This window comes from Rhamphochromis longiceps, linkage group LG7, assembly GCF_057381845.1.
Source record: "Rhamphochromis longiceps isolate RC_006_pf linkage group LG7, R_longiceps_female_GT1.1, whole genome shotgun sequence".
Classification (NCBI taxonomy): domain Eukaryota; kingdom Metazoa; phylum Chordata; class Actinopteri; order Cichliformes; family Cichlidae; genus Rhamphochromis; species Rhamphochromis longiceps.
Window position 1 is genome coordinate 3939305 of NC_140563.1, and position 12971 is coordinate 3952275.

The 12971-nt window shown below is 42.0% G+C and overlaps 1 protein-coding gene across 5 annotated transcripts in view; it reads right to left on the reverse strand.

Moving 5' to 3' along the window:
• Positions 1-245: 245 nt before the first annotated feature.
• srgap1a (SLIT-ROBO Rho GTPase activating protein 1a) overlaps positions 246-12971 on the reverse strand; it is an 80582-nt gene continuing 67856 nt past the window's right edge. For 2 of the 5 annotated variants that reach the window (XM_085411693.1, XM_085411695.1), the window contains exons 19-22: positions 9705-9885; positions 7772-7909; positions 3579-3963; positions 246-2851 (exon numbers count right to left, since the gene is read on the reverse strand). In XM_085411693.1, coding sequence (XP_085267819.1) covers positions 2444-2851; positions 3579-3963; positions 7772-7909; positions 9705-9885 — 1112 coding nt within the window. In that variant the 3' untranslated portion in view covers positions 246-2443. Of the gene's footprint in view, positions 2852-3502; positions 3967-7771; positions 7910-9704; positions 9886-12971 lie in introns of all 5 variants that reach the window. The other 3 variants (XM_085411694.1, XM_085411692.1, XM_085411696.1) reach the window with 2 other exon arrangements.

Below are 12971 nucleotides of genomic sequence, written 5' to 3' on the forward strand. Positions count from 1 at the left end.
CCTTGTCCCCATACAGTGAAGGCAATGAGTCTGTTTTCTAATTTAATGAAAGCTTTCACAATTTTTTATTATTCTTGACAAAACCAGTGTATGTTATTCTTTGCAAAACTGGTAATTTTACTGTTCTGGCTCAAACGTCTTTTAGGGGCACTAAAACTTCATCTACACAAGTGTAGTCAATCTATTTAATAAATTGCAGTCAAAGTTCCTCAATAAAACAAACAAAAACAAAAACACACACAAGGTCAACAAACTATTTCCTTTATTAGAAAGAAATCCTTGAATGAACTCTAAACGTTATGATATTACATGCCATATATACAGTTATATACATAAAAGTGCAATGTCACATTGAGTAAGCTGTTTATTTATGATCAATTCTGCCATATAACTGTTTGGAAAATGGCATAATTTCTTATACACTTCATCATCCTGCACTGCATTTTCTCAAAAACACGGCATCTAATATGCGACCGGGCAGAGTGTCTGAAGTTCCTCTAAAACATTTCCAAAGGCACTTTCACAGAATACAGATGTACATAACACCACAGAGTAGCTTAAAGCCTACAGACGGCATAACTTGAGTCCTACTGTTGCTGATGTTACATAGTGACAAAAACACATTTTTTATATACACAACTGGCTTCACACTATAGGTGGGACACCTGTATCTCTGGATATTTATTCCACATCATATCTTCTAAGTGATTTCTACCCAGAAACACAACAAATATAACAAAAAGAAGATTACAAAAATAATGAAAGTTAGTAATTCAGAAATTAATTAACCTTTAATTATTTATACATATAATATTTGTCAAGTCAAAGATAGTGTAAACCTGCTGTTAGAGAGCATTGCTTATGCACTGCAACCTAACTACCAAACTCTTTTCTATATGTAACTATGCTAGCCAAACACTCCAATGACATGCACCCGGCTCTGTTATTTCTACAGCACAGAGGTTAAAAAAACAAAAACAAATGGAGACATACAGGGGTGCAGCCACAAAACTGGAAGTCTGGCACATACAATTTTATGAGGCTATTGCATTTTGAAATCATTATATAGGAGCTGACTGACCCACGTAGCCCATTTCTTTCCATGCACTTCTAAGTATCATCCACACAAATCGGTAAATGCGCGAAAAGAGCTTCAATGTCAGTCTGAGAGCAGTATGCAAACATTATTGACATTCTTTCCCAAATATAAAACAGTCTAGAGGACTCAAAGGAAGCTGCTGTTTTCAAACACCTTCGCAAAGAGAAGCACAGGAAGCAGGGGGAACGTATTAGGAGGCTTTTACAACTAACAGTCATCAGGTCCATGGCTACTGGCAGCACAACCACAGGGCGCCACCTTGAGTCTAAACATGAAGGATCAGTATCCGTGCTTTGACTTATAAACTCATGTCTTTGGGTAAATAAAGCCAAACAAGGCATAAAAGGAAGCTATGGCATGTAGTCCACGCAGTGTAACAACATATTTTTCATCATCATTTTCTCCCTAAAGGTTACACAGATGCAAAAGCAAACACATATCAGGCGCATTTCTTCCCACAACCTAAGGTAACGTTGCAGGAATTTATGAACGCATCAAAATGTTCAGACGTAAAAGTCATAAAGCAATAGTGGTTTTATCCAATCATCATCTGTCATTCCAGGCAATATGCTTAAATAAATCTGAGTGAAGCCAGCACAGAGGTGATCTTTGTACTTAACGAAACACAACAGACGGCATGCTTTGCTGAAGAAAGCTGCAGTTTACATGCGAGTGGAAAAAAGCATACTGGTGTCAGTACTACTCATTTATTAACAGAGTACCGTTAATAAATAATCTGTAAAGGGCTCTTTTGGCTCCTTAAAACTCTTTCTGCCCAGCAAGTCACAGCACCTTTTCTATTAATGAACATCTGATGTATGATCTATGTACTGGTTCGCAACACCTCCGAAGGCCATTCTAGATAAAAGGGAAAGAAAAATCTAATCTGTGGTCACGACAGCTCTCACCACAGGTTCAAGAACTGCATGCACCACATGTTGTTCAGAGTTACAGTTCATTATCATCTGTAAACTAAACTAATGTGTACATTTTCTAAAACTTTCCGGAAGCCTTTGTGATTTGTTGTTTTTAAAATCTTTTTTTTAAAGATATCTGTTATTTAATATTAATATTACCTAAACATATTAACACAAATCTGAGACAACAGACAAATCTGTCTTCACTACAACTCCTACATCAATAACTCAGATCTAATCCTTTTTAAATTCTTGTTTTCAGATTCAAACCATCAAAAAGAAATGTCTCCAATCCAGGGCCAAGTATTTTACACACTCTTAGATATTACTTGTACTCTCTCTGAGAACTGTAAACACTGGTTTCACAGTCTCTTGGGAACTAGATTGAGAGCTTTTGATTTACATTCTCCGATTCCTGCCCTGGAGGTTACATGGTGCAGGACTTATCCAGAGGGTCCTGAGAAGAATTAGCAGGAGGCTGAGGGGCCTGATTTGATTTTGGTAAGACCATGGGCTTGGGCCTCAAAGCGGGGGGTTTGAGCTGCACCCCCATGCGTGGTGCTACCACGGGCTTGAACGTGCTCACAGAATCATTGGAGGAGCTGGTGCTGCGGCGGGTGGGCGGCTCAGTGTTGGCAGTTGACCGCAGCATGACGGCGTGGATGGGGCTGAGGGACTCGCTGGAGCTGGCCGGCGTCGGACCTCCGCCGCTGCTGCCGGAGGTCTGCCGCTGCTCCAGGGTGTCCAACACCACGTCGGGGGCGTGCTTGGCTGAGCTCTGCCGCTCCAGCTCTCGCAGCTCATTCAGAGCAGTGTTCATAGTTTCCTCTATGTCCTGCAGGAGAGGAGAAAATGTGCGTGAGAGAGGATGATAATGACATAGGCAAGACACGAGCAGGAGGGTTAAGATGAAAAAAAGAGAGAAAAAACAAGAAGGCAAGATTGGATGGAGAAATTAAGAGTGAAAAAGACCAGAAACATGCAAAAACATGGAGAACACAGACACAATATAAAAGAAGACCACAAGGAGAGATTTTTTAAGAAAACACCAAGCATGCAGTATACATGCAAAGTTAGTAGACAATATTACTTAATACTGGCTCTTCTCCCTCACCATGTTAATGGCTCTGGATTGCAAATGAGATGCAGAGATGACATGTTCATCTTAGCATGCTCCCAGTAGGCAGACCGACAGCCCAGCACAGTTTAAGGTGCTCTCTGTAACCCTCTGCTTTCTAAACGACAGCCTATAAAAGACTATGGCTCCACTATTATATAATCTTATATGACAGAAGCCATATTAGAATGATGACAAAATTCAAGACTTTGGAATATTTGGCATTTTCCAAAAAATTCAGAATTTATAGGAATATTGTGTGTAGGAGTATACTGTGATCCCTGCCGTCTGCCTGTGAAGCTAGTCTTTTGCGTTTCTTTAGCACAGGGACTAGGTTGCAGCCAGAGGAAGCAGAAGACTGGGACTGACTATGTTTTTACAGGGCAGGGCAGGGCTTTGATGGTGGAGGGAGCTGCGGTCGGGTCGCCGCTCGTCCCGCGCTGACCTGTGCGATGGTCTCCGGATCCAGGGGCTTGCCGCCGTGGTGGTGGTGGTGGTGGTGGTGATGGGCATCGGTAAAGCCTGTGTACTGGCCCGAGGACGTGGAACGTCGAATCGGTGGGCTCTCCATCTTCTTCAGGGACTCGTGACGACTGATATTCGTCAGACTGCTGTGGCCAGCGCGGCGCCGTCGCTCAGGGCTGTCTATGGCAACGTGATTGCGACTTCGCAGCATGTCCCGTGGGCTGAAGTGGCCTAGAACTGGTGAACCCATCTCTGGAGTCCCGCCATGTCCACTATGACTCTGCTGGGAGGTATGCACCATGCAGTGGACATCACTGGGACGGGCAGGTGGCCGTCGAGACGGTGGATCTGATCTTTTCCTGTGTCTGCTGCAATATAAGTGCAGGAAAGAGGAAACAATAGGCAAGCATTAAAAAAAAAAGCAGTTTTCCTCACCACTACTTCATCACATTAGCTGTGATTTATTAGTAGTTTAAAGCTTCTAAAAACAGAATTAGATGGGGCATATTAGCTTTTTGAGGGAATCCTTGATGTCAAGCATCGGTTAAGGTTATTCTGGAGAGCAGGTAGAATGGATCTGTTGTTCATCAGAGGATCAAAACAGACTCCTCCAGGGGACGCTGAAGCTGCCTTATCACAGTTAAAACACGGAGACGGAGCTGAGTATGAATGCACTTCTATCACACATAAATCCCTTTACATTAACAGACTGCTCCACGCCAACATCAGTTTCACTGAAGCATTTGTGTTACTCCATAAAAGACCAGTAAAGGAGCGCATCCTCCTTTGTATTGCTCCAACAGGTTCAGCTCTGTTGTGGTTGTCATACTTATGCAGAGTCGAGGGCTGTAACGATTAATCAAAGCAGCTCATCACTTACAGTCAAGCAGCGCAGTGTCTAATTTTATTATCACTTGCTTTTTGAGTTGGTGTTACATTTATGGAAATAGTGACAACTTAAAAGATTCAATTAGTAATACAGCATCTGGATTCTAATTCAGGTCAGGTCAGTTATTAGAGTTAATCATCTTCAGTAATAACTCTTCCTCGGTTGTTTCTCCGAAACAAACGGCTTCAAGTAGAGAGTTTACATCAGCCCTATGAACGAGCTCTCAGACATTATCATTAACATTTCCAGGCAGTTTTATTACTGTGATAAACAAAAAGCAGTAATGAGGATGGACGAGAAGGTGGTGAATATTTTGGTGAATATAATGTGAGCTCTACCTGCAATGCCAGAGTATCAGGTAAATCCAAACAGACCTTTGATTATGTAACACTCTGAAACCCACACACATCTGAATGTAAATTTATAAATTCATGCGCATAATAAAAACATATGACTGCACCAATGGCTGCTGTTGAAAGCTCACACACTAAATAATAGAGATCCAGTGGTGGAGTGGTGCAGACACGGTGTCTGGTGAGGAAACAACATTTTTTTTTCCCTTGACTGCACTGACATTTCTTGAATAGCAAAACAACTGCAGCACCTGCTTATAAACTGCAGGTGGAGCAGTCAGCATGTATGTCCTTAATCTTCCTCTGGGACAGCATGTACTACAACAGGCACCGCAACTTACTCTGCAAGCTGTCACCGCATTGACAGCTCACCCTTTGCTTATTATGGCTTCGACTAATAATGTAACAGAAATCACAAGACGCTGTACGTGCCCCTCTTCATTAACACAGAAAAACAGGCCGAGTGAAGGAATTGTTCTGGTCACATCAACATGCTTCTTCTCCACTAAAAGAGGCTCTAACACAGCTGTCTTGTTTACTAATGCTTACTGTGATTACCATAGAAGTCTGTCTGGTGAGCGTGTTATTGACTGAGACCACCAAGAGGGGAAAATATCCAAAGAAAAAAATATCCAGTGGTATAAATGATTCAAAACTTGCTGTTTGAATGGAAAAGTAGATAGTGAGCAGGGGGAGGGTGGAGGGTAGAAGAAAGAGGAGAGAGGTGGGGATCACCTGGGAGCCAATGACAGGAAGAGTGTGACAGATTCTAGTTTAAGGACTTTGAGGACGCTTATTAAGGCTGATGTTAAAAGGATGATTCATTCAGATATGTTCAGCTGCATACCAATACCTGCAGTGGTGTAAATATTGCCTCTAGCATGAATCATCAACATTTCAACAGTGAAGTAGAGGGAGTGAGTATGGCTCTGAATAAAATAGCATGTGTTTGGCCAAAACCCAGTAAGAGATATTTCAAGGTCGCTTATCCTCCACCAATGAAAAGAGAAGCAGGAGACAAAATACTGGCACTAACCAGCAGAGAGACTGCCAAAAAGACTGAGGTGTGATTGGATTTGTGTGTCTACACAGTGTGTGTGTGTGTGTGTGTGTGCGTGTGCGTGCGCCAATCCTCCATGTGCATGACTGAAATAGTTGTTTAATACTCATACTTTCTGACGGGAACTGTCTGGTAACTTGGGACAAAACAATGTGGCTGATGCTTGCAATTAGACAAAGAGCTGAGTTTAGGAAACACAATGTCAGAGGAAGGCAGCACACTCAGGAGTTACTGTTACTGCTGCCGTAAAACTAATGGTCTCCAACTGCCCTGTTTTACGTAAAATGGAAACATTATGAATAATTTGCAGTGATTTAACAGGGTAAAAGTCAAATTTGCAGTAAACTAATTACAGTGAAACAAGGGTGTCAAACATAAGGCCTGGGCCCAGAATTGGCCCAGCAAAGACTCCAATCTGGCCCGCTGGATTACTTTGGAAAATGTGAAGGAGAAAAAGAATTTTGGACTTTTTAATTTAATTTTCATAAGTTTTACAGCTTTTCCTACTGATAAAAACCTGCCCCATGGCTATTAATGCCACAACAAAGACTTTAAGCCCATAGAGTCTAGGGCTGCCACAAACGATTATTTTGATAGTCGACTAGTCACCGATTATTTTTGCCATTAGTCATCAGATCATCATCCATTGGACATAAAACTACAGCTTATTGCACCAGCAGCATCTGCTCTTATATAACTATCATTAGCTTACAGCTTTAAGCGTTTAAAGTATGTGCTAACTAAAAATAAAGACAAGATGATAGTTTATTAAAAATTTTAATGAAATTTGCAGATTGTTTCGGTGAAGTTTAATAAACTCCTTGCTATCTAAAATATAACAGGACACCGGAGTATATTCTCCAGCATCTCACACTTCTGATAATCAGCTGTCTGCTTGACGTTTATTCAGCTGTGTAAAAACTATAACTTTAATCTCAGCCAAACCGATTTACTCAGGAACAAATAAAATACTAAAAAAAGCCAAACAATAACATTTTTAAGTTATCTAAGTGACTTATATATCATGTTTAACCTGAGTAGCGAAAGACAGTGGTGGGTTTCAAAACGATTTGCTGGGAGTCCGGTGTTCTCACGGCTCTAACGAGCCTTGCCCCCGGCTAGCTATCGAGCTAGCGGGTAACAGACGTCTCCGAAAACGTCGGAGCGCTTTTGAAAATATGTGGTGTCTTGATAAACTGAGCAGATATTTGAGGTTTACACAGCTACATTCTCGCCTGAAAATATGTTAAACGTTTATTTTGTGACCCAGAAAGAATAATAAGAGTAATATTAAAACTAACTAGCTGCCGCCATTGTTGACAACTGAGCTGGGCCGCGCTATGAATTCTGGGACACAGCTTCTTCTTCTTCTTCGGGGTTTAACGGCAGCTGGTTCCTTGTACATGCAGTGCTGCCATCTTCTGTTTCAGTCCGTTATTACACTCTTAAATCCTGCTACTTATTCCTGCATCTTTTGTGATCTTACAAAGCTTCAAACGACGCGTCGACTATTAAATCAGTCGTCGACGATTCTGATAGTCGACGTAATCGTGACTAGTCGACTAATCGTGGCAGCCCTAAAAGAGTTGTGCTGACAGATTCCTTTCTCTTGAAATAACTGTTAATTTTGCGTCCCACATAAGACCAAAGTGGGCTGGATTTGGATGTAAAACAAATTTTGACATCACTCTTTAAAAACGTGGGAAGAGCGTCTATGATCCAAATTAAAAATTTTAAAGGTTTTTTTTTGATATTCAGAACTGCAAAATCTCTGTGGTCCCTAATTAAGGTATTTGACAGAAATTGTGTAAAAAAACCAAACAAACAAAAAAGCATCAACAGCTAGCACTGTTTTACAGCAGTATACCCACCTGGTGATGAAGGCTTCAGAGATCCTGGTGTCATTGGGTGAACCGATGTCTTTTCCTGAACATTTATCCTCCCCAGCATGGCCACTGCTGGCCTCGCTGTCAGCCTTCTGACTCAGAGTGTCTGAGAAGTTGTCATCTCTGGGACACAGAGACAGTGTGACATTGAGACATGAAAAGAGCAAGAAGTGATAGACAAACCCACAGTAGAAAAAAAAAAGGGACAAATCAGCAAATCAGTCAATCTTTTATATTTGTTCAGTTCTTCAGTATCAGTATTTTCCATCCGTTTCCTGAGAGTCAGCATGTGACACCCCCACCCCAACCCCACAAGGTCTACGGAGTCAGATGAGTCATAGTCCCGAACCTCTCAGCATTCTGGTGATGCGCTGTGTCGGCGACACGCACAAACACTCACACACAAACCAGCTGCATGAGTTTCAGTGAGCTGTGTCACTGGATACTCGGTACAGTTGGTGCCTGTCAGGTGGCAGTAATCAGACCTACTGAGCTGCACTGTTGCCTCTGATGGCATCATCAAACACAGTCACTTATTTAGCAAATCCACATGAACGCACAGGGTCACAGCACAGACGAGCACTTCTCCAAAGCAGAGGCAGCTACCAACAAAAATTACAAACGAATTTTCACAGTCAAACGTTGACAGGTGACATCTTGTGCCAAAGTACTTTAGGAAACATCTCCCTGTATATGTTATTTTTTTACAGGACGAGTGAAGATTGCAATCTTGTGCGCTCTTACTTTCCTCTGCCTGCTCACTTTAAGTAGAGACCAGGACGTTACTTCCTTGGGAACAACGTGTACAGCTGTAAATTTCTGTGCTCTTTCATTAACTAAGATGACACCCCATCAGCAGTGCTCCCTCCTAGTGAATTATTGATAGGGGTCCTTTGACGGGACAACAGCAGCAGGGGAAGGAGGAAAACAGAAAGAGCGTGAAGGCATTCCAAATGACTGTTTTGCCAGCCAGCTACTAAGTGATTGGAGTGATTCTGTTCCAGTCCTAACGAGACAGTGACTTCAGTCCATTAGGCACCAACAGTCGCTATGGCAGAGTGCATGCTTGTTAGTGCTGAGAGCACGAGACGGTGACAGAAGGCTTGGTTAAGGACCCTGGAGATGCAGAAAGCTCCACAGCTGAGCAGGGATGACAGTGGAGGACAAGACAAATGAGCCTGAAGGTCCCCTGTGCGCGACCCTATAGTAACCTGACGGCCTAGCAGCCTTTTTGTGGAGCAAAGTCAACAAGGACAAGTGTGTTGTTTAACCCACAGGGATATTTTGCTAAGGACTTTAGCTCTCAGACTCTAAGTGGATCCGGCACTAGTTAAGCAGCCTTTGGTATAATAATTAAGCGAGGAGAGGTCAGAAACTACTCGTTCATCTTCCAACTAAAGAATTCCATTTTAATTGTATAATTAAAAATATATAAAAATTACATTTTTATATACATTCAATCTATAAATGAATGTATTACTTTCAGTGGTTCTTTATAAACACCTTCTGTTAGAGCATTTTTCAAGGTTTGAGGACTCTGTCAGCTGTGGAACGAGTAAATGTTTTCCCTCATCTTAGGTTTAGTTCAAAAGATGCTGGCATCATATTTACTGAACAGATAGGAAACAGTATAAATCTTCCTGTCCAGCCTCAGCTCAGATAAGCTCTAGCCCAACCCCCACACCCCTGAACTGGATAAGCAGTTAAGAAAATGGATGTATGAATGTTCCCATCCATCTCTTGGGAAGAAAGTACATAACATATATTATGAACATCTGATTATTCCTTTACAACTGCCTACAGTTTGAGGTTAGCTAGAGGTAAACTGACTAGTCAGTATTCACTGTGCATGATGCACATCTTTTGTTTGTGCTCAATACAGAAGATATTTATTGCTCTATATTTGTAGGACACTCACATGTCTTGGACTACAATGTACTGGTGTGGCACCAGGCCATCAATCCCATTGTGCCTCCCCTCCCACCAGTCTTCAGATGCCCGTTGATACAGCAGCAGGGAGGCGCCCTTCTTGAAAGACAACTCTCGAGAAGAGCGCCCGACGTAGTCAAACTTGGCAATGGCTTCAATAGGCTCACCCTCTGTCAAGAGAAAGGATTAGTCAGGTTAAGTACATGTCAGATATGGCAAAGTCATCAAGTACAGATGGTTGTTATTTCATGTGCAGACATTTCTAACAACTGATTAAAGTGCTGTAGACTTGGGAAATAAAAATCTAATTTTGGAAACAAATGCACTTACAAATACAGGCTGGCTACAATTCAAGGGAGTCTAACACCGACATGTTTGTACACGTGAATATGCAGTTGATGCAAGTGCACATGGAGTGCAAGTAAGCTAAGCCAGCTGATTCCCCCGCCCTCAGTTCCAGTCAATAGTAACCCAGCTTTACAACAGCAGGCCAGAGCCACTATGGGCCCTGAGGAGCTTTAGCAGGACATGTATAGAAGCTTTTGAGAGGAGATCTATGCGACTCAGGGGCATGTGAGTCACGGCATGGATCATCAGACTGGGGTGATTACTGCTCAATAATTGTACAAATAGAGCTCTGGATCACTGACAACAGAATGTGAAACATACCGTGAAAAGTTACTGCGTAAAACACCAGCCAGTGGTCGACTGAACAATTATTATTACAGTTTATTTTAATTTACTTGTACACATTTAACTACTTGTGTTCCCCGAATACAATCTGAAGAGAACAACATCTAGAGTTGACTTTACTTTTCAAAAAAGGCACAGTCTCCAAGCCAATATGTATGCACTACAGCAACACGAGGCTAAAAATAGCTTCTTTATTCCTCCCTCGCTCCTACCTCTGCTTTCCTGCCAGCTCACTTTCTCGCTTCAAGTCAGACAGGGGGTCCCTGGACAGACGTAACACAGGCTCTATATATACGCTGGTAGGAAGGCAACAGAGTAAATGTCTGAAACCTGTCTCAGCTGTGACAACTCATCGTGATATACTGCATCTTTCTCAGGAGTGGGAGATTAATTTCAAGATGAGAATCCCGTGTGCTAAAGAAAATATAGGCTTGATTGTGGAAAGACTTGTGGGCTCTGCATTTCTTCCAGTGTCCTATTTTATCTCATGTATTCTCGTTCAGTTTCATCCCACCTTTAACTTGCTACTGTCTTTGCTTCACTGGGTTGTCAGTTTTTGCCGTGGCTCCAATGAAATGTGACAAGCAGGAATTTACAGTTTGAATTAATCGGACTGCACTACAGTGGACGAGGCTGTTAATAAAGCAGACGGCACAGTCGTCGGTGCAGGGGAATTCTCTTCCTTCCTCTACTTTCTTCATCCCTTTCAGTCACGTCAATAAGCTGATCCTGCGATCTGTCAATGTGTACCCAAGGCACACGCGTGTGAGCGCTGCAGGGACGTGACTGAAGCTGGAAGCAGCAGGCAGGATTCCCTTTGTCATGTCGTGCAATTATAACTGAAAATCTTTCAGAACCAACTGAACTCGGTTGCACACGTACATGTACGCACCCTCCCACACTGAGACTGGAGCTAAAGAAATGCTGAACCATGAGAGTTGGAGGCATGTGGTCCAAGAGATAGAAACTGTCAGATGTCTTGCACACGCCAGTGGAGCGCGGTTGGTGTGGATGTTGCTTACACCAGTGTTCCCACAGAGAAATGGGGCAGCAGAAGCCTGGTTTGATATGTTTTTAGGATCAATGGCACTAAAAGAGGCTTCTTTTCCCCCACTGCACATCATCATGATGTTAATAATCGCACGCTCTTGCTGTTACAAAACAAACAGCAGACACTGCGGCAAACATGGGAAAAAAAGAAAAGAAACATGGCTCCTAATAGGAAAACTGACTACGCTCTGCAAAGTATAACAATACATTCCCCTTTAACATCTACAATACAGCGAGCAGGTTCACGTGACATCGAGGGCATCCTGGTATATTCCTGTAACTGCCATAATCAATGAGTCATTTAGTTCATTTCTGACCTTGTGGGAAATTTACCAGCAGACACAACATTAATGTTGCCACTCTAAAACCAGTTAAGCTCCTCGCGTGACAACCATCATCTCAAATGTCACGCGTGTCGGACAGTGTCAAATGTCACAACGCCCAGTTTGTGCCTCCCATATGTTAACATTATTGCTGCTTCAAATAACTGTGTCCTATAGGGGAAAAACTTTAATTTAAGATTGATTTCAAAGCTGTCTTTGCTTAGCAGGTTAATAAAAAGCACAAACTGTTGCAGAGATCAAAGGAAATGTGATTATTTTTACACATACAGCACAAAAGGCTTCAACTCTTGTTTCTTTATATTTTGCTTCCAGAGAGCAACACATTATTGTCACTTTTTAAAGTGGTCTTGAGTGTTTCTCCAGGGATGAACCAGTGTTGTGTCTACACATAACAGATAACTTGGGAAAGAACCAATTTTACTAGTTACTAGTAAAACACAATTCGCTCCCTGGCCCAGAATACTATTTTTGCATCAACAAGGCGAGTTCCAAGAAGCCGTTAGCTGAAACTTGGCATTATCTCAGCATGGTGGAAACTGGTGGATTAAAACCAGAAGTGGCAGGCCTACAAATAAACCAGCTACAGTAGATGAACAGTATCTGAAAGTCACATCCTAAAGAAACTGAACTGGACCTTCAGTTAATCCTCCTACTGTTCTCTGAAAATTCATCAGAAAAGATGTTAGTGGAAGGATGGCTGTAAAGAAGCCGATCTTAAGGAGGGAAAACTGAGAGAAAAGGGTGAGGTAGGCCAAATTAGACAAGAACTAGCCTTGATGTTTGGTTCCAATGATTGTATTAGGGCTGTGCGATATGACCAAAATTAAGACATCTATCGTCCGATAATGATATAAATCACAAAAATGTAACATTTTCTGTAAATTCTGTGAATCTTGGGCAGCTCGACTTGCGTGAAGTGTTTCCAGCTGGAGTCGAGTGTTTTAACCGATGTATGAAACGATACATTTTTAGACATAAGTTGTAACATCTGCCGTTTTCTTTGTGAGTATTTATTACACGGCGTGCTGCGGGGAAAAGCCTGTTCTAACGTTTGAGTCTAAGGTTTATTTTCTAACACTTGACGGCTCTTTTTTAATTCTCATCCGTAAATAATCTGCTCTTTCACGTGATTCAGTTTATTTTGAAAAGTCTCAACAGGATCTTGAGCT